General features: G+C 42.4%; 3 protein-coding genes across 5 annotated transcripts in view; 2 read left to right on the forward strand and 1 right to left on the reverse strand.

The window, feature by feature from the left end:
• Window positions 1–10,808, forward strand: part of UGDH (UDP-glucose 6-dehydrogenase) — a 36,329-nt gene extending 25,521 nt beyond the window's left edge. For both annotated transcript variants that reach the window (XM_068103471.2, XM_068103470.2), the window contains exons 7-12: window positions 3,174–3,268; window positions 3,375–3,505; window positions 5,312–5,451; window positions 6,624–6,715; window positions 8,061–8,171; window positions 8,293–10,808. In XM_068103471.2, coding sequence (XP_067959572.1) covers window positions 3,174–3,268; window positions 3,375–3,505; window positions 5,312–5,451; window positions 6,624–6,715; window positions 8,061–8,171; window positions 8,293–8,400 — 677 coding nt within the window. In that variant the 3' untranslated portion in view covers window positions 8,401–10,808. The remainder of the gene's footprint in view (window positions 1–3,173; window positions 3,269–3,374; window positions 3,506–5,311; window positions 5,452–6,623; window positions 6,716–8,060; window positions 8,172–8,292) is intronic.
• LOC137417557 (phosphatidylinositol-3,5-bisphosphate 3-phosphatase MTMR2) overlaps window positions 1–24,318 on the forward strand; it is a 183,772-nt gene that overhangs the window by 66,171 nt on the left and 93,283 nt on the right. The window lies entirely within an intron of this gene.
• On the reverse strand, window positions 8,490–23,782 carry LIAS (lipoic acid synthetase). Its single transcript, XM_068103472.2, has 11 exons — window positions 23,558–23,782; window positions 20,527–20,672; window positions 20,214–20,307; window positions 19,691–19,771; window positions 17,582–17,738; window positions 16,907–16,964; window positions 16,153–16,281; window positions 13,528–13,673; window positions 11,466–11,536; window positions 11,249–11,360; window positions 8,490–10,985 (listed from the first exon to the last, which is right to left on the reverse strand). The coding sequence occupies exons 1-11, from the start codon at window positions 23,618–23,620 to the stop codon at window positions 10,930–10,932; spliced, it is 1,113 nt and encodes a 370-aa protein (XP_067959573.1). The 5' UTR covers window positions 23,621–23,782; the 3' UTR covers window positions 8,490–10,929.

Here is a 24,318-nt window from a genome sequence, read left to right on the forward strand (position 1 = left end):
TTCACCTTCAGACCTTTTGTCTCCATACATTCCTTCCACTTGTTCATCTTTTCCTTCAGTCCATCCATACTTTCCGCAATCAACACCAGATCATCTGCATACAACAACTCCCACGGTAAACCCTCCTTTACGTTCTGAGCCAGCACCTCCATCACAGCTACAAATAGTAGTGGACTTAGTACCGACCCCTGATGCACTCCCAACTTCACCTCAAACTCACCACTGTTCCCGTCCTTCGTCCTTACAGCTGTGCGCGCTCTTTTGTACATTGCTATCACTACTCTGATCAACCATTCCTCCACTTCTAACTTCCTCAATGCCCATGTCAATACTTTGCGTGGAACCCTATCGAATGCTTTCTCCAGATCAACAAACCCAAGAAACAACTTCTTCCTCTTCTCCATGTAGTGGGGCGGCTTAGCCCAAATATTCAAAAGAATTGTGCATTTTGTGAAACAAGCACCAAATTTGGCACAAATGTACATTAATATGTTGCGAACATTTTCAGATATTGGGCCACTTGAAATTCCGTAATTGTTTTTTTCAAATTTTTTCAAATTTCGTAATTTCAAATTTTTCGGGTGACACCGTCACAATTTCGGTCTTCGAGGCCGGCCGATAGGCAAAGTGTGACCGGAAGGGACGAGGTTCTCTTGACCACGTGGCCCTCGATCTGGGAAGCGAGAGGCGTTCCATTAGTGGACGCGCCCCTCACGCCCGACTTTTGGGCGGCCCCGGCAGGCCGTTTGTTTTGACGTTCCGTGACAGGCCCCGCACCCCCACCTCCGGGCCGACCGGAAGCTTGTGCTGAGTACATCATACCTGAACAACTCAGTGAGGCAGAACACAGCAGTGCACACCAGGGTGACCCCTTCAGTGCATAAACCAATTAACCTGTCCACTGCAGGGCATATAGAAATGAAGTTATTTTCTGCATATAATAATAATATAAGTTCAGTTCTATATAACAATTTCTGTTATCACCACTACCACTACAACTACCACTACTACAAGCTTTGTCTGGAATTTTGTGGACTAACAGACAAACAGACATACAGACAAGCTGGGATCAAAACATTACCTCCTTCCACCATTGAGTGTAGAGGTAAACATCATGGAAATTATATCATGCCCTAGATTTAATTCATGCTTACCCATGTATTTGCTTCACTGGTTCACAAGGTCTTTTGCATACATGTAATTCAGACTCTCGTCTTCATTGCTGACCACACAATGTTCGCAACATATTAATGTACATTTGTGCCAAATTTGGTGCTTGTATCACAAAATGCACAATTCTTTTGAATATTTGGGCTAAGCCGCCCCACTATATCGGCCGGCCTCGAAGACCGAAATTGTGACGGTGTCACCCGAAAAATTTGAAATTACGAAATTTGAAAAAATTTGAAAAAAAAAATTACGGAATTTCAAGTGGCCCAATATCTGAAAATGTTCGCAACATATTAATGTACATTTGTGCCAAATTTGGTGCTTGTATCACAAAATGCACAACAGGTTTGCTATGCTGCTACACTAATGTACTTCTCCTGCAACTGCCTCACAATAAAGAGCGCATCTGTCGTTCCTCTTCCTGGCATAAATCCAAACTGCATTTCATCGATCTTCACCTTCTTCCTTATCCTTCTCTCCAACACCCTTTCCAATACCTTCATTCCATGCTCCAATAACTTTATCGCTCGGTACGAGCCACACTCCAGAGGGTCACCTTTCCCCTTGTATAGAGGGACGAGGGTACTCAGTTCCCAAACCACTGGAATGCGGCCTTCTTTCACCACCAGATTGCAGATCTCTGTCATTCTCTTCACACCCCAACTTCCTGCTGCCTTCAACATATCTCCCACAACTCCCGTCCCCCTCCCGCTTTTCTACTCTTCATTGCTTTTATCGCTTCCTCAACTTCCTTCTCAGTTATCTTCTCTGCCGGTCCTAAAACTGGGTTACTCTCTATGTTGCCATCCCATTCATTCTCTGTATTCAACAGCATTTCCATATATCTTTTCCATCTTCCTTTAATTCCATCTGGGTCCACAACGATTTGTCCCACTTTATCCTTCAAGCAACTCACCCCCATCACATCACACCTCTCTTTCGCTATCTGCTTTGCAATCCTGAATACCGCTCTCTGACCCTCTTCCGAATCCAAGCGTTCTCCGAACATTTTCCTACATGCCTCCTGTGCCTTTGCTACCTCTTTCTTTGCAGCCTTCTAACTTTCATGCTCTGCTTTTTCTGCTCCCGTCCCCTTCGCCTTCTGCCAATCCTTGAACTTCTTCCTCTTCTCGTCAATCCTCTTTCCAACTTCATCATCCCACCACCATGTTTCCGAGTGCCTCAGTGGTCCTTTTGTCCATCCACATACCTCACCAACGGCTCCCAACAGACTATCTTTCATTGACATCCAACCATGTTCAAGCTCAACCACATCATCCTCTACCCTACTCAGCCTCTCTTTTAATGCCTCCCTTACTGTCACCTCTTTCAACCTCCACACCTTCATTCTCGGTTGGTACTTCACCCGCCGAGCTCTCCTCGCACCTTTCACCCTTATGTCGCAGACAACCAAGTGGTGCTGTGAAACGGCCTCCTCCCCCGGGATCACCTTTGTGTCCCGGAGGTGCCCCCTATCTCGCCTACGCACCATCAGGTAGTCAACGGTTGTCGTCGACCCACCTGACGTGTATGTAACAAGCTTATTATCCCCTTTCTGGAACTGAGTGTTACAAATCAGCTCCATCAGCAAACTCCAAAATCCTTTCACCTTCTCCATTTCTCACACCATATCCGTAACGCTTGTAGTGCACCTTGTGAGATTTAAAAAAAAACAGTAGTGTGCCACCTGTCTCTGTAGAAGCGACAACGTCACGTCACCCGCAAGTGGAGAATTGACGACATGGCAAGGGCTCAGTGGATGCCAAGTAGCTTTATCTCCCAGTCTCACATGTTTTGCCCTGTGGTGAAGTGTACTTAAGTATGCCTATCATGTACTTAAGTGAAGGTTAAGTTATGTTAGGGTGACCAAAATTTTTTTCCCTGGCAGCGCATCCCTCCTTTATAACACTTTGTGTATGGGAAGATCGTAATCCATAATGTCGCAATTTTTAGGAACTCATTGATGTAAACGATGTAAATTCATCACTATTTTTTGGCCACAGGATTTGGAGGGAGCTGTTTCCAAAAAGATGTTCTGAACCTCGTATATCTTTGTGAGTCTCTGAATCTTCCAGAAGTGGCTCGCTACTGGCAGCAGGTATGCTCCCTACTTGTTGTCATTGTTCTTTCAATATTGCAGAGAATAACAAGGTTACTTTCTCAGGAGTGTTGCTTGTGAGGCTCATGAGGATTTACCTCGACAGGTTGTGGAGATAAACGATTATCAGCGGAGGCGCTTCGCCACACGCATCATTGGTTGTCTCTTCAACACTGTTACAGACAAGCGCATTGCATTGCTTGGCTTTGCTTTCAAGAAAGACACTGGAGATACCAGGTTGTAACCTACTCGGTAGTTAGTAAAGCTGTAGCATAGGGATACTTTGTTTTTGTGTTTTCATGTGATTATTCCAATAAAATAGAGGATATCATATTTTATATATATATATATATATATATATATATATATATATATATATATATATATATATATATATATATATATATATATATATATATATATATATATATATATATATATATATATATATCGATGTATGTTTGTATGTATGTTTATATGCATGGAAAAAGTTAGGCACACCTACAAGATAGTCGTTTGTGAAGCAAATATTAAATACAATTAAAAATTTCTTTCAAACATAAATGAGGGAGCTCTCCAAGGAGAGGCTGCATTTTCCGTTCATCACAAGACGAAGGCAATTTTTCACACCTAGCATGTGCATCATGGTAGAGGTATAAGCATAGAAAAACACTTTCGCCTGGTCAATGTTTAGCGAAGGTTGCGTGCTTTCATTGACATACTGTTTTACAATGGCTCGTATAAGGCTTGGTGAAGCCTGAAGATGGCAACTTATTGGGATGAAGAATGCTGAGATGTCTTGCTGTGAAGTTTGACATCACCTTGGCTTCCATCAGCTTATCAGAAATTTGGTCCACAAACACCAACAATGCTAATGACAGGTCATGATCTGGAAGATATGCATGACTTAGGTGACCTCTAAAGGAGAAAATGCAGCTCTAATCAGGCTTGTCAGACGTTTTCCTTTTGCTACAATGACAGTGTTGCGGCATGAATGGAATCTGCTTCAGAGGGTATCCACAAGAACTGTCCATAACCGGCATCATGCTGCAGGTTGCAAAATCAGCAGACTGATACAACGTCCTTTCTCACCCCAGAACATAAAGTGGCCCACCATGCATGGTGCCGTGCATGTCAATACTGGAATCTCGCATCCTGGATGAAGATCCATTTGTCTGATGATAGCAGATTTCTCCTGCAGACGACTGATAGCAGACATGTTTGGCAGCAATCTCACACAACCTATACACCCAAGAACATTGTGGAGTCCATCCTGTTTGGTGGTATATCTGTTATGATATTTCCCTGTCACTGTAGTGTACAGGGAAACCCGATGGGTAGAAAGTATTGTCAGGACATTTTGGATTGTGTTGTTCCACATTTTGACAACTTACCACTTCTCTCAAGATGACAAATGCCAGACTCGACCATTCTCGTGCAGTTACAGACGTTTTGTGAAGATTTGCTATTACAACATTGTCTTTTCTAGAAAGGAGTCCTGATTTTAAATCAAATATAGCACATTTCAGACATTCTCGTACATATATTTAAGATAATGGGCCCTCCCTCCTGTGCATATTCTGGCACAGTTGGAGGCTGCTTTGCACCATGAATGGCACCAACTCCCTTTGGATTCTCTCCGGTGGCTTGTTTAGGGGGTGAGGAGAGTTGCAGCATTCATTCGTTCAAATGCTGGTTACACACATTATTGACGTTTTTAGACGTTCATTTCCCTGTGACATTATTGGATGTCATCATTCACTGATCTTGAGACCTATAATCACAGGACGTGTTGCCAGCAACCCCATTCTAATGTCCGTGTTTTGTTTTTGGAATAAAACAGTGCCATTACAGGCATCCTCAACAAAACATGAATTTATCTCGTATTTTGTCAAACATGCATATGGTTTCATTTTTGAATCGACTGCCTCTAACCTCACCCCTGCTCCCTCTTTCCTTCCGCCTCCCCTTTGCAAAAAAAGTAAAAGTTATTTTTGAGTATATATATTTGCACACGTGCTAAGTCTGATTGCTTTCTCTCAGGGAGTCTTCAAGCATCTATATTTGCAAGTATCTGATGGAAGAAGGTGCAAAGCTGCATATATTTGACCCCAAAGTACAAAAGGAGCAGATCATCGGTGATTTGTCTCAATCTTGCATTGTGGGCGAGGAGCCCGACAGAGGTGTGCTTTTTCTCTAATGTTAATTTTACGGGGAGATGGAAATGAAGATATGGATAAAAATAAGAGGGAGGGAATTGGAAAGATGTAGATAGATAGACCGATCGATAGGATCAAGAGAAAAGGGAGAATCAGAGGGAGGGAATGAGATGGATGAGAATTCATTTATGAGTTTTAAAAACAAATTGAGTTTTAAGATTTGACCTGATAATTTTGGCCATATCAAACACGAGCTTCAGCTTGGGTGTTTGTTACCTTTGGTTCTTCCTATTAGCCATGAACCAAAAGAGAGACCCCTTGTGTTGAATCATATTTCACCAATCTTGCACTAAAATGCTCTCACCTATATTTATTTGAATGAAGCCCTTCCCTAAAAAGCACAGGTTGTAATTATCCTGGAATCATGGAAGGGAAATGAGGGGTGGAGGGAGGTGGAGAGAGAATAAATATTTGATCAGAATAAATAACTTCAGGGCAAAAAAGTAGAAATCCACCAGTTATTAAATTCCTGACCACATACGAGGGTGGTCAAAAAGTATTTCCCTCCCAACCTTGCATGGATGCGACTGTAACAGCGATGTTCGATACAGATGTTGGTTTGTAACTACATAGTTTCCAGTCAGTCACACATTTGTTTTTCTCCGCAGACTCCTGATCATGCAATTAGTTAGTGGGAGTACTGAATGTCTGACCTCACCTATTAATGGGATATTTTGAAGGTGCAAACTTGTGGGAGGGAATGAAAAAGTACCCCATCCCCTTTCCCAACAATGATGGTTTTACAAGTGATACTTTGTTGGCACAGATGTGAATCCTTTTCTGCGTAGGTTCCAGGTAATCTCGAGCATTTTTCTCGCAGTCAGTGAGTGAGTGAGTTCTGTTTTTAGCTTTGAATCACAGAAAAGAGCAAAACATATTTTAACTCCCTCCCCCATTCGTAAACAACCTTTATTGCTCATAACAATGTTTTACATTTTTGGGGCTGAACCAAAGCTAATTTGCATTGTTTTGTTGTTTTTGGATGTCATTTTACTGCTTTGTGTTAAATTTTGCCAAAAATACTTTTTTGCCATTACGCTCTCAGCTTGACAGGATCCTAGTAACCCTGCAAAGACAAACAACTTGCAAAAATTAATGAGCATCCACATGGAACTCGATACATCTTGTACTTGCAGTTACAAAACTGGTGACGGTGGAGAAAGACGTGTACGAAGCTTGTGAGGGGGCACACGCCATTGTCATCTGCACAGAGTGGGACGTCTTCAAGGTGTGGGTGGGGGTTAGCGGTGAGGAAGGGCAGGAAGCTGAGACAACTCTTTCATGAGGTTTCATCTATTTCACTAAATGTGTTTCTTCAAGCTATTTTCAATGCATAGGCTAACCATTGCGTTGTACATATTCTTTGATTCAAGTGTTGCAATCTCGTTTGCACCAATTATCTGTAATTTTACCAGAACCATTTCCTTGCTTTTAAGCCCTGCTTTTTTGGTGTAAACTTGGGTCTTCATATTGGTTTGTTCCATGATCCAGCAAAACACCCAACAACAACAACAACATGCATTTTAAGGCCATGTTCCCTGCTAGAGCGGGGGTTAGCCTGGTGACAGATGTTTGATATTCGGATATATATGCAGATATACATATATTTGATATATATGCAGCAAAACACCCAGATGTTTGATATTCGCTCAGAACAATGTGTATGCTTGCGTAAGAAATATATGCCATTGTTTCGTTCGCACACATGTACTACCAAAATTGAAATGCTTGATTGCAAGGATTTGAGAATGAAATACTTTTACTTCCGAACCACCCATGTTTTTTCACCCAAACATGGTTATAAATTTTCCGGAAATTTAATGGACTATGTTGTTATTGTACTGCTTATGAATCTTTTTTGCTATTCCAACAATCCAAATTGGTTGGTAAAAGCATTCCACTCTCAAGTGGGTTTGATGCACATCTTTTTGGGGCTTCTTCAATTACCCCTCTTCTGAACAGGTACAACTGGTTGCTCCCTCTTGACTGAGAAGTCTCCAGGTCCTGCAGGCTCCAGTGTGCACAACCTGCAGTTTAAAATTCGGTTAGGGCCTCTACCCAGTCTGTTGTCATGGAAGGATTCACATTTGAAATCTATACATTTTAGAAACAAGTGTTGATGAGTTGACAGTATTTCTTAATGGCAATCTAAAGTTCCATGTGCAATTCTACCAGACTCGGTGGTGTAATAGAGCGTCCGCTCCAAATCTGGGAGGTCGGTTGTTCAAAACCTGGCTGAGTCATACCAAAGACGATAAAAATGGTACGTGCTGCTTCCTTGCTTAACAGTCAGCGTTTAAAAAAAGAAGAGCACGAACAATCCCCATGGGTTGGCATCCATAGGGATGAGGAAATTCCTCCTTAGGAAATGCCCCGATCAGTGCGGTGAGAAATGTGGCACCACTGTTGTGACATCACTGCTACCCAGAGTCCCCCGATAAGTGACTGCGCTTCCCCCAAGCTCGCCCTGTGCGCACGTGTGTGCGTCAGCTCCATTACAAGCCTTGGAGCATGTAAAGGAAAAAAATATCTAATGCCTCTTCCACTTCCCTTTACTTCTTTTCCCCTCGCAGGAGTTAGAATATGAGCGTATATACCACGGAATGCTGAAACCGGCATTCATCTTCGATGGAAGACGTATTTTGGACTCGTTGCACGACAAGTTGCAAAACATTGGCTTTCAGGTCAGGTGATCATTCATCGGATTTGTGAAACTGTTGCAATGAAGCAGATCGTACTAGTTTGCCACGTCTGTGTTAAAATCTAATTGGCTATTTGACCTGGCTCTCTGCCTTTCCCTTTCAGGTGGAGACCATTGGAAAGCGTGTGGTCAAAAATGGCATCCCATACACTCCAACAAGCTCAAGCAAAGCTGACCCACTTGCCCCTCCTGCCAAGAAGGTTAAGTTGTAGCATAAGAAGGTTCATTCCTACATTCCACAACTTAAGTTGTAGCAGGATTCATTACACTACAGCGTGTGATTTTAAGAAAAAAAATTGCGTAAAGTTCTCCTTTTTTAATTTCACACATTCCTTATGCATTCATGTAATAATGGAGGGTTGACTTTTTACTTGTAGCTAAATATTTATGTTCTTTTATCGTATATGCAATTGTACCAAATGGTTTCAGTTTTGAAAGCAGGTGAGCTTTGCGCTCCCTGAAGTGTAGCAGACTTTGGGTCAATTGCCATTCATTCTCTAGCATTAGAGGACATTTCCCTCTCAGTAGTACAAAAAGAATGTGCTTGAGAGGATTTTCAGGTCCCCAGTATTTACTTTATGCTTTTAGTGTTGAATTTCAGGGAATTCATACTTGCAATGTGAGGATAGTTGGGGTGAAGGAAAGGAGGAAATCAGTAAGAGAAGGAGAAATACAAGGAGGGGAAGGGAGAGTTCCACCATTTTTTTTGTGTATGTAACATCTAGATGGTTCCTTTTGACAAGAGGAGTTCAAATAGCCTTAGTGCTTTATCATTCGCAAGTACGGTACCAAGTATTTTCATGCCATGTCTTTGAATTTTGTCGCCGATTCTCCTGCTTGCTTTATGTTTACCGATGCTAAATAGTATTGACTGTGATGTCCAAACAAGAAGGCTTTCTTTATAGTGCAGCAGATAAACACAAAAATTGTGCATTTTATGAGAAAAGCATGAAATCTTTAACATAGTTAGTGCATACCATAAGGTTTATTTTCAGATGTGGAGGGAAGTCAGATTTGACCTCTGAGAACCGTGAGGTCAAATCCAAAATGGCCGTCAGTCCACCGAGTCTAATGTTCAAACGCGCTTAATTTTGGAACCAAATAGTGCAGAAAAACATTATAGGTGTCATTTCCAACTAAATTGGGGATGCCCAGAGGTGAATGATGCTTTCAATGAACTCCTAGGCATGCCAAGTGAGGTCAGTGAAGGCTCAATGTTACTGCTAGAGCGATTTGTGGTGCTGATGTACGATAGAACCAGCGAGAGCACGGAAGTGAATGATGCCAGGAAACAGCTCTTCACACAGAAGTGTAGAACTCTAGAGAACATTCCTCCAACCCAGGCAACACTCAAGCAGCACATCAAGCGCACTTGCTACCAGGCCAACTGTTGTAACCAGGCATTGGTCATGGATCCAGAGATGCCAGACCCACCTGACTGGGGCTGGACAAAGGAGACAACTAGGTGGCAGCCTCTTTGGACCACTCTTCCTGAAGCATAAAAATCGTGCCATGAATTGATCGACTGTGGCTGCAAGAAAGGGTGCACTGGACGCTGCAAGTGTGCCAAAGCTGCATTCAAGTGCACTGCACTGTGCTTCTGTTCTGGAGACTGTTAGATTTAGATCATTACCAATTTTCATCATTGCACTTGATTTAATGTAAGCTTTGGTGGACATACTTGGTTAACTACAGTTATTTTTTCAGAGGTTATTGCATCATTCCTTGCAGTGTAAACACTTTTTTTTTTCATCATTTCTGGTCTTTGGGTGTTCTGTACCTATCCCTGTACCTGAAAAAATAAAGTTTTAAAAGTTCAAATGAACTTTTTCCAATAGCAGTTCCAACTGCAGCATCATAAAAAGATATTTAACGTAATTTGACCTTGACCGTGACCTAAATGCATGTCCTTGAGTTCTGGCGATCTCAAAAGTATCACCAAATGAATGGGCATCCCCAATTTAGTTGGGAATGACGCCTATAAGCGCGTTTGAACATTAGACCCGGTGGACTGGCGGCCATTTTGGATTTAACCTCTCACGGTCCTCGGAGGTCAAATCTGACTTCCCTCCACATCTGAAAATAAACCTTATGGTATATACTAACTATGCTAGAAATTTCATGCTTTTCTCAAAAAATGCACAATTTGTTAAAATATGAGAGCTTATCCGCTGTACTATTAGTCGAGAATATTTCAATTTTTTTTTTTTTTTTTAAAGCACAATATATATTTTAAGTTTTAAGTGCAGAAGGGTTGGATCCATGGTAATTTGGAACGACCTGTAATAAGGGAAGGGAAATAAGACAATGAGTGGACGGACTCGCATCACTAGACCACGCGGGGCAGACAGATTGTCCCAAACCCTGAAGGACCATTTGAGCCAGATGTTTTTTTTGCTGACGATCCATTAGTGGCCTGAAATTAACTTGACTTCCTGAAGGTTCAAAGCAAAATCCCCCATACTGCTGCCTTCAGGTGGATTTGAACCCACAACCTCTGGGATGTCAGTCCAGTGTCTTCACCAACAAGCCACTGTGTATCCAAATGTGAAAGCTTGAGATACATGTACGGTACTTTGCCTAAACAATGAATTTTCTTGATAAACTTTTTCAAAGATCATGTGTCAGTGTGTGTCATTCTTGTCAAGTCATATTTTTGTCTCAGTATTGAGACAGCCACAACACGTTAAATTAGATTGACCAATTGAATGGCCAGGCAGGTTACAAGTAGGCCCACTTCATCAGGTTTCTGGATCTGCTCTACTCTGCTGCACCACGTTTTTCAAAAAGAGTTCTCCTGCAAAATAAACGACAGGTTGGAAAATAAATGTAGTTAACTTTTTCTCAGCTGCCTCCAATCTAAGAACGATATTTTCACAACTTTTGTATAAATTCAGTTAACAATATTACTGGAAGGGAATGATTCATGTGAACCTTTTGGTCAAATCAAATCGTCCTGTAAGCACGAGTTGTATTCCTTTATGCTTACAAAAAGCCATTGTGTAACTTAACTAGCCTCCGGTTCTTTTAGACATTAAAATAAACTCAATGTATGCACACCAGCTTTGTAGGATGAGCGGACGAGAGGGCCACTGGCTGTGTAGAGGAATCCCATTTTTGTGCCCACGTTTTCCCAGTGCAAAAACTTGGCTGGAGTCACATATTCTTCCACCTAACGCCGGGAGCAAAAGAACAGGTGACGGTGGCTTCTCTATAACATTTCTAAACAACTTTGCGAACACTTGGAGAGGTCAAGCTTTAACGTGAACACGTCTACCTTGAGGTGCCGCCGAGTGGGTTGCATGTACTGTCCGAGAGTTAAGCAATCCACGCCTGCATCCCGTAGTTCTGGAATATAGGAGCCGAAAGTTAAGATTAAAAAGCCTCACCAACAATTGCTCCATGTAGGGGCATCTATATATTACGTAAGCAAAAGGACAAAGGAAGTGGGTTTGGTGCTGCCATTTGCATACATTGTGTACAAAGTCCCATTTGAAAATCTCCAATTATGCAACACTGATTTCCAAAGTAGTCATCATTGGTATTTGATTACTACAAATAATGGCACCAGGGTTAAAACCCATGATATCCTCTCAGTGACCACACCTCAATTGGCTTCCTCTCTTTTAGGATCCTGTGATAATACACTCAAATCAGCAATGATGGAGTTGGTTTGAACATGGAAACAATAGGAGAAAACTCATGCATTGCAAAAATCTAATCAAAGTAGCAACGATTAATGTGAGAACTATCCGTCTACCTGAAACAAGGGAAGAGATTGCATTCAACTTTGAAGAACAAAACATTGAAATACTTATTAGCATTCAGGAACATACCAATTAAACAAACCAATTAAATACAAAAATATTACATTTCTGTTTTGCGGGGCTCGGCGACCGCCAAGGCCGAAGCGGGGCAGACTAGCTCTCATCGACATGTTGAATAAGAATACGGGTCAAGAGATGGAGAAACTGCACAGAGCAATGCTTGATTGAGAGGATTGAAAGTTCAGGATGAATGTTATCTGAGTTCGGCCAAAGAGCCGACTTAAGAAGATTTCCAAAGAAAGACTAGGTTCATGTATAATGTTCATTATTTTTTACTATCAAATTAGACTTGCAGCTTTAAAATTTAATGGAAGATAGTGTCAGTATTTTGATATACGTACTTGAGGAGAGGTGTGTGGTGGGAAGGGGCTTTCAGATCGTTATCCATTGAGGTCACATGCGAGTTATTTTGATTCGGGTTTGGGTGCTTGCTTGACGTCATTTGTTTTATGCTTTCTACATGGTCAATTGATCGGTGTGCATCAACCAATCAGCAGTTTGATAGTATTTGATCTTTAATCATATTTCGGAAGATTAGATAGCCGGCTGAAGTCAACTACTTTAGTACAGGGTGTTCCAATGATGCCATGATTTTATACAAGAGGAACTATAAATGGCAAACATGAAACTGGTACCATGATACAGAACAAAGTCGAAAGTTTTGTTTCCTGTAAGGATACAGTTCTGATTGAGCACAGCATGCATCCGTATAGTTCTGCTCCAACTCCATCCAATTTGTAAAAATTCTGCATTGTGATCTCATCATTTAAAAGTGCAGTCTTCATTCTGACGTTATTTTCAAGGTGAAAGGTCAATTGTTTGCTGTGCTGCTCAATGCTTCAGTCTGCACATTGTGGCATTGCGCTACTTCCTGCCTAAAATTTATGTCGCTGCCAAAATATTAGAAATTCCCCACGCTTCCAACCTTAAGTAACGTTGAAAGATTGCAAAAGATTCCACAAGGAATACTCGATATCAAATTGAGTTTAAAATTTTTTCCCCCATTTTGTCTCGTGTAACCACAAGTCCCCACCCTCTGGGGCATGAACAGGGGGTCAAATACATTTTTTTTTTTTTTACATATTTCATGTGTCCCCCAATGTTGATGGCATGTACAAAGTTTCATAAAAAACATGCCCATAATTGCATTTCTTGGTATTTGACCTTTTCAACATGATACTGATAGTGCTCTTGCACCTTCCTGCCATGTGGTGATCATATCTACCGAGTTTGGTGAATTTCTGCACAGGTGTTTAGGAGGAGTTATCGCGACAGACGATTAATTATAATCCGATTATAATTGGGGCCGATTCATTATAATCCCCCACCACTTTTTTTTTTTCAAAAAGTGTGGGATATAATTAAGTTGCATTCTGTTGAGATAAATACTAAACGAAGGAAATGGGAGCAATAATATCCTACTGTTGGAATGTAAGAAATTAAATTATCTTGGGTGAAGGTTGTTGAGAAATGGGACAAAACCAGTTTGATTCAGAGAGGATTCCATGTTACCTTTCATCGTGCCCTCCACCTGCTCATCGGTCTCTCCCAGGCCCAACATGAGAGATGTTTTGGTGATCATAGTCGGATGCACCGCTTTAGCGTGTTTCAGCACTGACAGCGACTGATTAAAGTTGGCCCTGGGATCTCGAGCCTTTCTATTCAAGGGAAAATATACAATTAAATCGCATGACGTATTATGTATGATTCCTTAATAAAAAATAAAAAAACCCTAAAACCCGAGCAGACCACCAAAAATACTGTAATGTGATAATGTGGTGCGTAAGACTTTTATAAGTGGTGAGGGAAATGTCTGCAAGTATTCAATAGCAATAATGGGGAATATAGCAGGTTCTTGGCGCCTGGTGTTGGCTTAGCGGTTAGGGTGCCGGCTTGGGATCCGAGGATCCTGGGTTCGAATCCCGGTCGATCGCTGAATTAACACCAGGGGGGTTAACTCAGCCTGTCATCCTAGGTCGGCAAATTGAGTACCAGTTCACTGGTAATTCCCTGTGTGTCGCAAGAGGCGACTAACAGGGTTGGCGGCAGGAAGGGCATCCGGCCGTAAAACATTGCTTCAAAAAAGGCCAACCCCTGCTCTGCAGGGAAAAATGGCCTCTAAAGGTGGTTCTATAGCAGGTTCTTGGCACAAAATTATTTTGATAAAGCTAATTATACATGAATATTGAAAATGTTTTAAAATTTTTTTTGCAATTCCTTATCAAAACCATGAAGAATAGACAGTATGAGGTTTGATGTTTTCCTGTATCCGAGGGAAGCAAAATATTGGGAGAATGGAAACTATGATTGTTTATTTATTTATTTGCAAAGGTTTGAACCCACACAATGCACCAGTTGGAGAAAACTATTTTGGGAGGGCATGACACCATTCTCTATTAGTCTATTTGATTAGACATTTATAACCTCACCATATTTGTTCTCAATTTTTTTTTCCTTTTCTCACCGCTTGTATCTAATTTTTCCCTCTTTCCTCTTCCTTCTTTTCCTAACTTTTCTCTTTACAATTAAAACCCCTTCCTCCGTCCCCCAACCTCAACGGCAAAAGTTTTACGACCATTTTCCTTATTTTTTCTGAGGGTTGGATGATGATGATGATGATGAAAAAAAACCAAAACCACCGTTTAGAGGCCATTTTTCCCCGCAAAGCGGGGGTTGGCCTTTTCGGGGACTGTGGTAGTTGTTGTTTTTTGGTCCCCTTTTTGAAGCAATGTTTTACGGCCGGATGCCCTTCCTGACGCCAACCCTTTTTGCCGCCTTCAACGACAAACAGGGAATTACCAGTGAACTGGTACTCAATTAGCCGACCTCGGAAGGATGACAGGCTGAGTCAACCCCCCTGGCATTAATTCGGCGATCGACCGAGATTCGAACCCAGGATCCTAGGATCCTAAGCCGGCACCCTAGCCGCTAGCCCAACACCAGGGATCAATGATGATGATGATGATGGAATGATGGTATTTTTCCATACAGATCCATTGCATCAGTTTTGTGCAAATCCAAACATTCCATACATTTTTTGTCCTTTTCTATTCATGACTTTTTTTGTACATCCTCTCGGTACATCCTCCTTTAACTAGGAGCTTTAATGCTTTCTTCATAGCTTCATCTTCTGACCTTCGTTGCACAGGACCATACCAACCAGGTCTTCTCTTCCTAAGTTCTTCACTCGTATTGATTTTTTATCTCTTCCTGATCTCTCAGCCTGGCATTCCTTCTTTCAGAGACGAGCCATTCATCCATCGTATCTTTCTCATCTCTGTTCTTTCAATTGTTTTTGCATCCTTGTTCTGGAGTGCCCACATTTCACTTCCATACATCAAGCCTCCACTACCTCCCCCCCACACACACACACACTCAACCACTGTTTGTATATTTTTTAAATAATAAAAAGCTTTAAAAGCTTACTTTTTACAAGAGGGGGTACATTATGTGTTTCTTCTTTCATATCTAAAATTTTCACGTTTTAAAAGTATCATTTTCTTTAAAAGATTCAAACAATGCTTGTTGCTTATAATGTGGCGTATATATATATATATATATATATATATATATATATATATATATATATATATATATATATATATACACACAATACACATACGCACAATCCCTGGTGTTGGCTTAGCAGTTAGGGTGCCGGCTTAGGATCCCAGGATCATGGGTTCGAATCCCGGTCGATCGCTGAATTAACGCCAGGGGGGTTGACTCAGCCTGTCATCCTTCCGAGGTCGGCAAATTGAGTACCAGCTTGCTGGGATGAATGATCCCGGTGTGTACCCTGATTTAAAATAGGTACCCCGTATCCCTGCGCATCGTAAGAGTGTGACCAAGGGTTGGCGTCAGGAAGGGCATCCGGCCATAAAAACATTGCCTCAAACAGGGAACCATGATTGTCATGGGGCCCGCAAGGCTAACCCCCGCTCTAGCGGGGAAAATGGCCTTAAAACGATCATTCATTCATATATACATCATTGCTCTGTTATGATCACCAATCTGACCTTTAACTCCAAGATGATGTTTATACGGTTTCATTCCCCCCCCCCCCCCCCCCCCCAATCTCCCAATGCTAAATCATGCTCATGAAGAAGATTCCAAGTCCAACTATGTGGCACAAACCTTTGCAGTGCCCGAACAGTCTCAACATTGTGAGCGAAAACGTCAAGTCCAGAGTTCACCACAGTCTCCACAGAAGAAAGTGAACCTCGGAAGTCTGGTGCTAAGCATTCCACCAAAAGTTCAGCCTTCCTAGGAGGTACACATTGATGGGTGAGGGGCTGCAGCAGTGCAGTGCTCGACACCTAGAACATTCGTTTAAATAAATAAATAAATCGAGCTCACAATGCTTTCGGTGCTTTTCATCTCATCAGTAATGAAAATATTACAAATTGTGCCTTATCCAATCTTTCTTTGTGTGTAGCACCAATCACATTCAGACTGTTTTCCCTAGAAAAGAATATTGAAGTCCCAAGATTGTCTGCAAGTGGATAAAATGATGCAAGCACCATATACATTACACAACAATTTAACAGGGGATACAAAGACATGTAGCACCCATAGATAGGTCAGATCATTCCCTTTTATAAGCCAAATCATGCATTTCGCACCATGAAACAAGTGAATCGAATCACCGGCGTTCAAAAGGTAAAGGGACAAATTTCACGATTATAATAAGATCATGCTCCAGTCGATCACTGGTTGTAGCTACTCTCCCATCACATGACGAGGAGAGCATGACCTCCAGTGAGTAAATTCTCGTTACAAAGCTTTAAATTTGTCAAGCATATCACGATTGCCATCTTCAATCTTTTAAGTGAAAATTACCTGATATGTCAAAGTGCATTCGGGGAAAACCCTGAGACTATCTGCTTACATGTCCTTCAGGATCCTGATGGTCTTTGCAATGTGCTCAGCCCCTCCGTCAACCAAATCTGCAGGACAAGCCAAAAGTTGTCACAAACCAAGTAAAGAGTACATCTTTACACAATATATCCCATATCGAAAATTCCCAACTTTCCAACAGTGAGAGAGCAAGGTCGCAATTCATATCGTGCCATCGCAATTCATTCTTAAAATGAACATCATATTCACGAATGAATGCCGGCTCACCCGATTCACTGAATGCTCAAGGTCGTTTATGAGTTACCGCACAAGGAACTTCAATGTAGGTGGAGGCCTTTAAGCCTGCACAATGGTTGACAACCTATGGCTGTTTGTCCATGCCCTATCCGTTTAAATGCTAAGCATCAAGCGAGGAAACAGCAGGTACCGTTTTTAAAGTCTTTGGTATGACTCGGCTGGGATTGGGTTGAACCACCTCCCAGACTCGGAACGGATGCTCTAACCATTACGCTACCAAGTCTGGTACCTTGTCCTCCATTAATGTTTAAAACAAACACATGTAAAATATGGTATAAAATGCAACCTTGACTCACAAATTACTCAAATGAAATGTGAGTGCATCTTAGCTCTTCACGCCACAAACCTGAAACTATAAAAGCCATTTGATGGACCCAAATATGTGAATCTCATAAGTTTCCCTCTTTACCATCTCTGTCAACTGAAGTGAGAACCACATAGTCCAGGTCCCAAGCTGCAATGGCTTTTGCGGTGTTCAGCGGCTCATTGGGGTCCAGGGGTGGGGGCTTCCTCGACGTTTTCACCGAACAGAAGAGGCAGCCCCGTGTGCACGTGTCTCCCATGAGCTGCGACGGGAGGGTTAATACTTGCACTCTCACCGAAACCACCAACTGCTGAAAGTCTTACACGTTATCAGAAACAAACATCGGAATACACATTGCAAGAAATAACTACACCTGATATGAACATGATGAACCATGAACATGAACCTGAACATGATACATGTGTATATATATATATATATATATACAGACTTGGCATTTAATATGGAATTTTTTTTTTTTCTTGACTTGGGTTTACTTTCTGAACTCAGTATATCAATCTGGTGAGTTTATTTTACCCTTCGGTGATGTCTTTGTTGAAAGAACCATGTCACTGATTGTCTTTCGCAGCAAGAAGTCAATAACAGGATTATATCACAGGTGGCGTGACAAAATGTAAGGACAGGTACATTTGACGATTGGCTTCACAAACGGGTATATAAGGGTTGTTGCGTTCTGTATTAGTGGAAAACAACTGCTGCACGTCTACAAAAGTTATTGCCGCTTCCTCTGGAGATGGTCCGTCAACTTGACAATGCTGTTTGTCATGGAGTGGTGGCTTTACGAAATTCTGGCATGAAACGGCGTGCTATTGCTCGGCAGTATGGCATCACTCAAGGTCAGGTGTCAAAGATCCTGAAACGAAATCCTCAAAGGGGTGTCCCTACTCCAATACCGAGGCCAGGACGTCCACGTAGAACCACAAGGAGAGATGATCGCCAGCTGCACCGGTTAGTCTGCAATGGCCGTACCAAGTCAGCTAATCGGCTTAGGGCTGAGTGGCAGCAACTGACAAATGTGCCTGTATCCAGAAGGCTAGTCAACCAACGACTGGTTCAAGCAGGCTATCGTGCCAGGCGTCCCCTGAGAAAGCCACGCCTGACCAGACAACACAGCCAGCGCCGATTGCAGTGGGCCAGAGAGCACCGTCAATGGCAGCCAGGACACTGGAATCACGTGACCTTCAGTGACGAGTCTAGATTTCTGGTCTATCGTCAAGATGGCCGCGTCCGAGTGTGCAGACAAGTGCATGAAGCCCACAACGAAGATTGTATAGTGCCAAGAGTCCAAGCTGGAGGTGGTGGGGTGACCGTTTGGGCTGCTTTTCATGCAGGGGGCAAAACTGACCTGGTTGTTCTGAATGGAAACCTGAACCAGTTCAAGTACAGGTTCATTTTGGAAGAAACATTGCTTCCATTTGCTCGTGCAGCCTTTCGAGGAAACTTTGTCTTCCAAGATGACAATGCACGGCCTCATCATGCTCGCATGATCCAACACTTTCTTGCTGAACGTGGTGTAGAGCATATGAAGTGGCCTGCCATGTCCCCGGATATGAATCTGATAGAGAACTTGTGGGCAGAATTAACGCGTCAAATCGACAACTTGGAGCAGCAGCCGACCTCTGTGCATGAATTGCAGCAGACTATTGTCACTGCATGGCAAGCGATTCCTATCCAAACCTTGGCAAATCTCGTGATCAGCATGCCTCGACGTGTACGTGCTCTCCTGAATGCTCATGGGGGTTACACGAAGTAATGAACTGTAATTTTACTGTCCGTAATCCCAGTCATAATTTAGCTTTTATTTTTGTTGAAAATTTGTTTGGCTAATGTGCAAAATAAAGAGATACTTCTGGAAAACGTACAGAGGTTTAACACAGTACTGTCCGTGAATTGAGTTCGATATCAGTTAACATCACTTTCAAGGATCAATTTATTTGCTTCGAAATGTCAAATGTGGTTTTTGTTTATTTTAAAGGTCACATTAACAAAATCTAGAATAATTTCAACATAATTCCAATGAACTTTTGGTTCTAAGTCATCTTGAAAAGTAAGTTCACCCCCACAAAAATAATATTCCATATTAAATGCCAAGTCTGTATATACTTGTCAGCATGCATTGCCAGGGATGTCAAATGAGCACAATTGTTCCGTGGAGAATGATATATGCCTTGGCTGGTTTGATCTCGCCTATACCATGATTGTAGCTGTGGCTGTGCCATCTTCACCACCTCCCCAGCATTCACCAATGTTTGGGCAACGAGCTTCTTCGCACACCTGAAATGAAACGGCAGATGAACATTTTTTCATTTCTCCCCATTTAATTCCCATCCCATTATAACTGGTTTTATGTCCCTCTTTCCCCAATCAGAAAGTATTAAAATTTGAGACGGGGAGATTGGTGAAATCCCGGCTGAGATGAGCTGGACATTTGGTGTGGATGGGGGAAGCAAGAATGGCAAAGAGCGGATATGTTGAGGGAATAAGGTAGAAGGAAAAGAGGGAGACCACGGTTGATAGGGGGAGGATTGTGTGAAGAGGGATATCAGTAAGGTGGGGGTGGTTGGAGAGTGGAGGGAGTTGGCTGAGGATAGAGGGGAGTGGAGGAGTATCGTGGTCAAAGCAGGGCTCGAGCTTGGTGTCATTGGACCTCACCCCTTATAAAAGGAACAGGATGAGAACAACAACATGTAATAAGCTTAGACAATGCCGAGCGTACTGTGTGCAAGTTGAGTTCCCGCAAGCTGTTCTTCAATCGGTTGTAATTTTTCCCCAATGGAATTTCGGTCTTCAGCCATGGTGGTAGCCTTAATCTACAATGATTAGTAAGCAAAGGTACAGAAAAAATCAATTAGTACGACAGTGTAGCCATAAAGTGACTAAAAACTTGAAAATAATGAAATAAAGTGATACTAAATGAGATTATGACGTGTATGTAGATCTGGTAGTGTACACGTCGTTCATACGTAATTATGGGGAAAAAACATCACCCAGACACGTGTGTGTGTATGTTGTTTAAAATATTACAGTACCTTTCCCCCTTGCCACGTTTCAAATTGCCTTTGTATTCCTCCCAAGAGCTTTGATCAGCGAGATCCCCAGATATAAAGTCTTGAAGGTTTAACCCATCATCTGGAACTGCGCGGCCTTTCTGTGCTTCACCCAGCCCTGCTTGGGACTAGTGAAAGATTAGAAAACATGAAGGGATGAATTTAAAATACTGAACTGAAAAACATAAACAAGCACATTAAAGGACCACACATCAAATTTCATTGCGATAACAAAAAAGAATTGTGAAATCAGATTATAGTTTTGTCATACAAAAAAATACTTCCAATTATTAAAATCAACAAAATTGCATCTTAAAGTTTGGTAATGGACCTGAGACCATATTTCGAGGAACTCAGTACATCAAGACTTGCACTCAGCCTGGCAGAACGTAACTACATAAATACTCCCTTTTTTTTTTAAAGGCCATTTTCCCTGCTCGGGCGGGGGTTAGCCTTGCGGGCCCCATGACAATAATCATGGTTCCCTTTTTGAGGCAATGTTTTTAAGGCCGGGTGCCCTTCCTGACGCCAACCCTTTCGTCGCCTCTTACGACACGCAGGGATACGGTGTACCTATTCTAAACCGGAGGCACACACCGGCACGTTCATCCCAGCAAGCGGATAGGTTGAGGGAACAAAGATGACATGGCTGAGTCAACCCCCCTTGCATTAATGGAACGATTGCCTGGGATTCGAACTCAGGATCCTAGGATCCCAAGCCAGTACCCTAACTGCTAAGCCAACACTCAGTACCTCAAGCATATTTCAATGTAGCAAAAAAAAAAAAACTCAGCTATAAACCGTCACCCCGGTATTTTGCAGTCAGGACAATCAATGTGTGCTGCCCACCGGAGGACGTTATAGGACCGCGTCTAACAGCGCTGGTTCAAATCTCATATACCATACATCTTTATACATTGTCTACTGGTGTCATTCTAATTCATGTAAAAGTACACTCCTCCTTAACACCATGTCCCATCAAGTTGGGGGTTGGCGGCTCATAAGCAAGCATATGCTTGACTCAGCCTTTCATAGACCACCTTGCAGGCCTGATGTTCAAATGAAGCTGGTAGGAATTTATAATTTGTTCAGGGTGTTGATAATAACTCTTCAACTCTTTGTTGAGACACTAATCCATTACTTAACGTCTGGCAACTCATGCGAGCAGAAAAGACAGCCAACTTAACGTCTGTGGGACAGCGCACTTTGTGATGCAACGCCCCATCAGGGAAGAACCAATCTGACAGTTTATAGTCTGTCCAGGAATTGAACCCAGACTGGGCACAGATCAGAGATAGGTGCAATACCTCCGCATCATCCTGTCAGCAATCCATAAGGGGCAGCAACCCATATAGCAGAACAGTACTCCCTTGAACTACAGGTGAAGGCCTTATAGGTCGTCAGAGGTTCAGAGTTACCAAGGCAGCATTGAGGGTGCCTAGTCTGCGGCTGACTATGTAATCCATCTTTAATGTCTTCCCAATAGTGGTCAAGGTGAATGGTGACTGGTGAGGCTATTAGAAGTTCAAGAGGCCAAACCTATTCCAGTTGCTGACCGGAGAAAGAGATGGGTGGGTTAGTTTGACGATCATTCTGGAACGACAGGGTGAGACCTTTAGACCGGGATTGAAGACCTGTTCCACTTAGCAGACAATAACTGAATGCGTTCTAGTTTGGGTTAGGAGTTAAGGGAAGGAGTTAGGGCTAGGAGTTAAGGGAAGGAGTTAGGGCTAATAGTTAAGAGAAGGAGCTAGGTGTTAAGGGAAGGAGTTAGGGCTAGGAGTTAAGTTAGGGCTAGGAGTTAAGGGAAGGAGTTAGGGCTAGGAGTTAAGGGAAGGAGTTCGGGCTAGGAGTTAAGGGAAGGAGTTAGGGCTAGGAGTTAAGGGAAGGAGTTAGGGCTAGGAGTTAAGGGAAGGAGTTAGGGCTAATAGTTAAGGGAAGGAGCTCGGTGTTAAGGGAAGGAGTTAGGGCTAGGAGTTAAGGGAAGGAGCTAGGAGTTAAGGGAAGGAGTTAGGGCTAATAGTTAAGGGAAGGAGCTTGGAGTTAGGGCTAGGAGTTAAGTTAGGGATAGGAGTTAAGGGAAGGAGTTAGGGCTCGGAGTTAAGGGAAGGAGTTAGGACTAGGAGGTAAGGGAAGGAGTTAGGGCTAATAGTTAAGGGAAGGAGCTAGGAGTTAAGGGAAGGATTTAGGGCTAGGAGTTAAGGGAGGGAGTTAAGGGAGGGAGTTAAGGGAGGGAGTTAAGGGAGGGAGTTAAGGGAGGGAGTTAAGGGAAGTAGTTAGGGAAGGAGCTAGGAGTTAAGGGAAGGATTTAGGGCTTGGAGTTAAGGATCTTTGTTCCTTTCACATTTTTTTTGTACTTTTTCACATTTCTCTTTATTCGTTCTAATTCTTGCTTGTTCTTTCTTTCTCTCTTTCTTCATCTATCTGTCCAAGGAGAAGTGAATTCTGGCAGAAACTTTTTCTGGAAGGTTCACTTGCTGCTCCTGGATGGGTTTGAGGGTTGTGGAGTAGAAGCGGAAACCCGAATCCTCTCCAGGTTCCTTCTGATGACTCCATCTTTGCTCTCTACTTATTCGGGTTCCTTTTGATGACTCCCAACGTAGTAATTGGTTTTCTGTTTCATTCCAGATCAGTAGAGAGGGACACAGATTATCTGTCTACCTGTCACTGGGATTGGGATTGGGATTGGGGAACTGTATGACACAATGTGGTGTCATGGACAAAAAGAGAGGGTTTTCACAGCATCGCAGAGGTCATCTACGTAGGAAGAACAACAGTGGGCCCAAGGCTGTGTAGTAGGCCGCATCAGGATTCGTAACTGAACCAAAATCTATTCGCAATTCGGCTTGTTCTTGTCACCGAACCAACTCTTTCACCTAGTTGTCATAATCCATCCACTGATTTTTGAAATATCGTGCTCACAGATAAACGGACATACAGACGGGTAAAAAAAAAAATAACCATAATGACCGTCGACCATCGGTGCCGGAGATAATAATTACTGAGTGCTTACAGAAGAGAGCCAAGCTGAACTGTGGAAAATACGCCGTAACGAAGGGATGCGGCGCCCGATCATGACAGCTAGTTAATGTTCCTTCGATTACACCAACTTTTACTTGTAGTAGCTTCTAGCTCTTATTATTTACACTAACTTTCGTTAACACCACATAGTGAAAGCTTAACGCTACGAGAAGCATAAATGCCTCATAAAACCACCCTTTCCTCACCGCCGCGTACTACACCACCATGGTCACAAGATAAGGGCGAAATATAATTTAAATAGCTATGAAGAAACAAAGCGGCATAGTGAAGAAAAACAAATCACAAACGTCGAATAAAATGAAAAAATAGCGATTCGCATCATATTTTGGGAGTTCTGTCCATCTCGGCTGCGCAGATTCTGCTGTGTTCGTTTTCACCAAATTCAATTAAAAAAAAACCCCCATGGATTTGTCCTCCGATTCTGTATTTTAGATTATGAACTTTAGATGCTGTGTTTTTGTGCTATTCAGTGCTGCTAAATGAATATGCACTTTAAAATGTAATATTAGCTATATCGTGCTGTACATTATTCAATTTGCACATGAGGCGCGTGCAATTTGGTCTCTTCCGAAGACAGAACTCAGAAGCCTCTTCCGGAAGATTGCTTTGCCTCGAAGGCCGAACAGGCAGAAGAGAAGCAAGATGGCGGCCAAACATGTATTACTCGCGCTCATGATGGAAGAATTAGACAAAGATGACACTCCATCACAAGTTGATGCAAATATCCAGATT

This window comes from Myxine glutinosa, chromosome 4 (genome assembly GCF_964187855.1).
Source record: "Myxine glutinosa chromosome 4, kmMyxGlut1.1, whole genome shotgun sequence".
In the NCBI taxonomy this organism is placed as follows: domain Eukaryota; kingdom Metazoa; phylum Chordata; class Myxini; order Myxiniformes; family Myxinidae; genus Myxine; species Myxine glutinosa.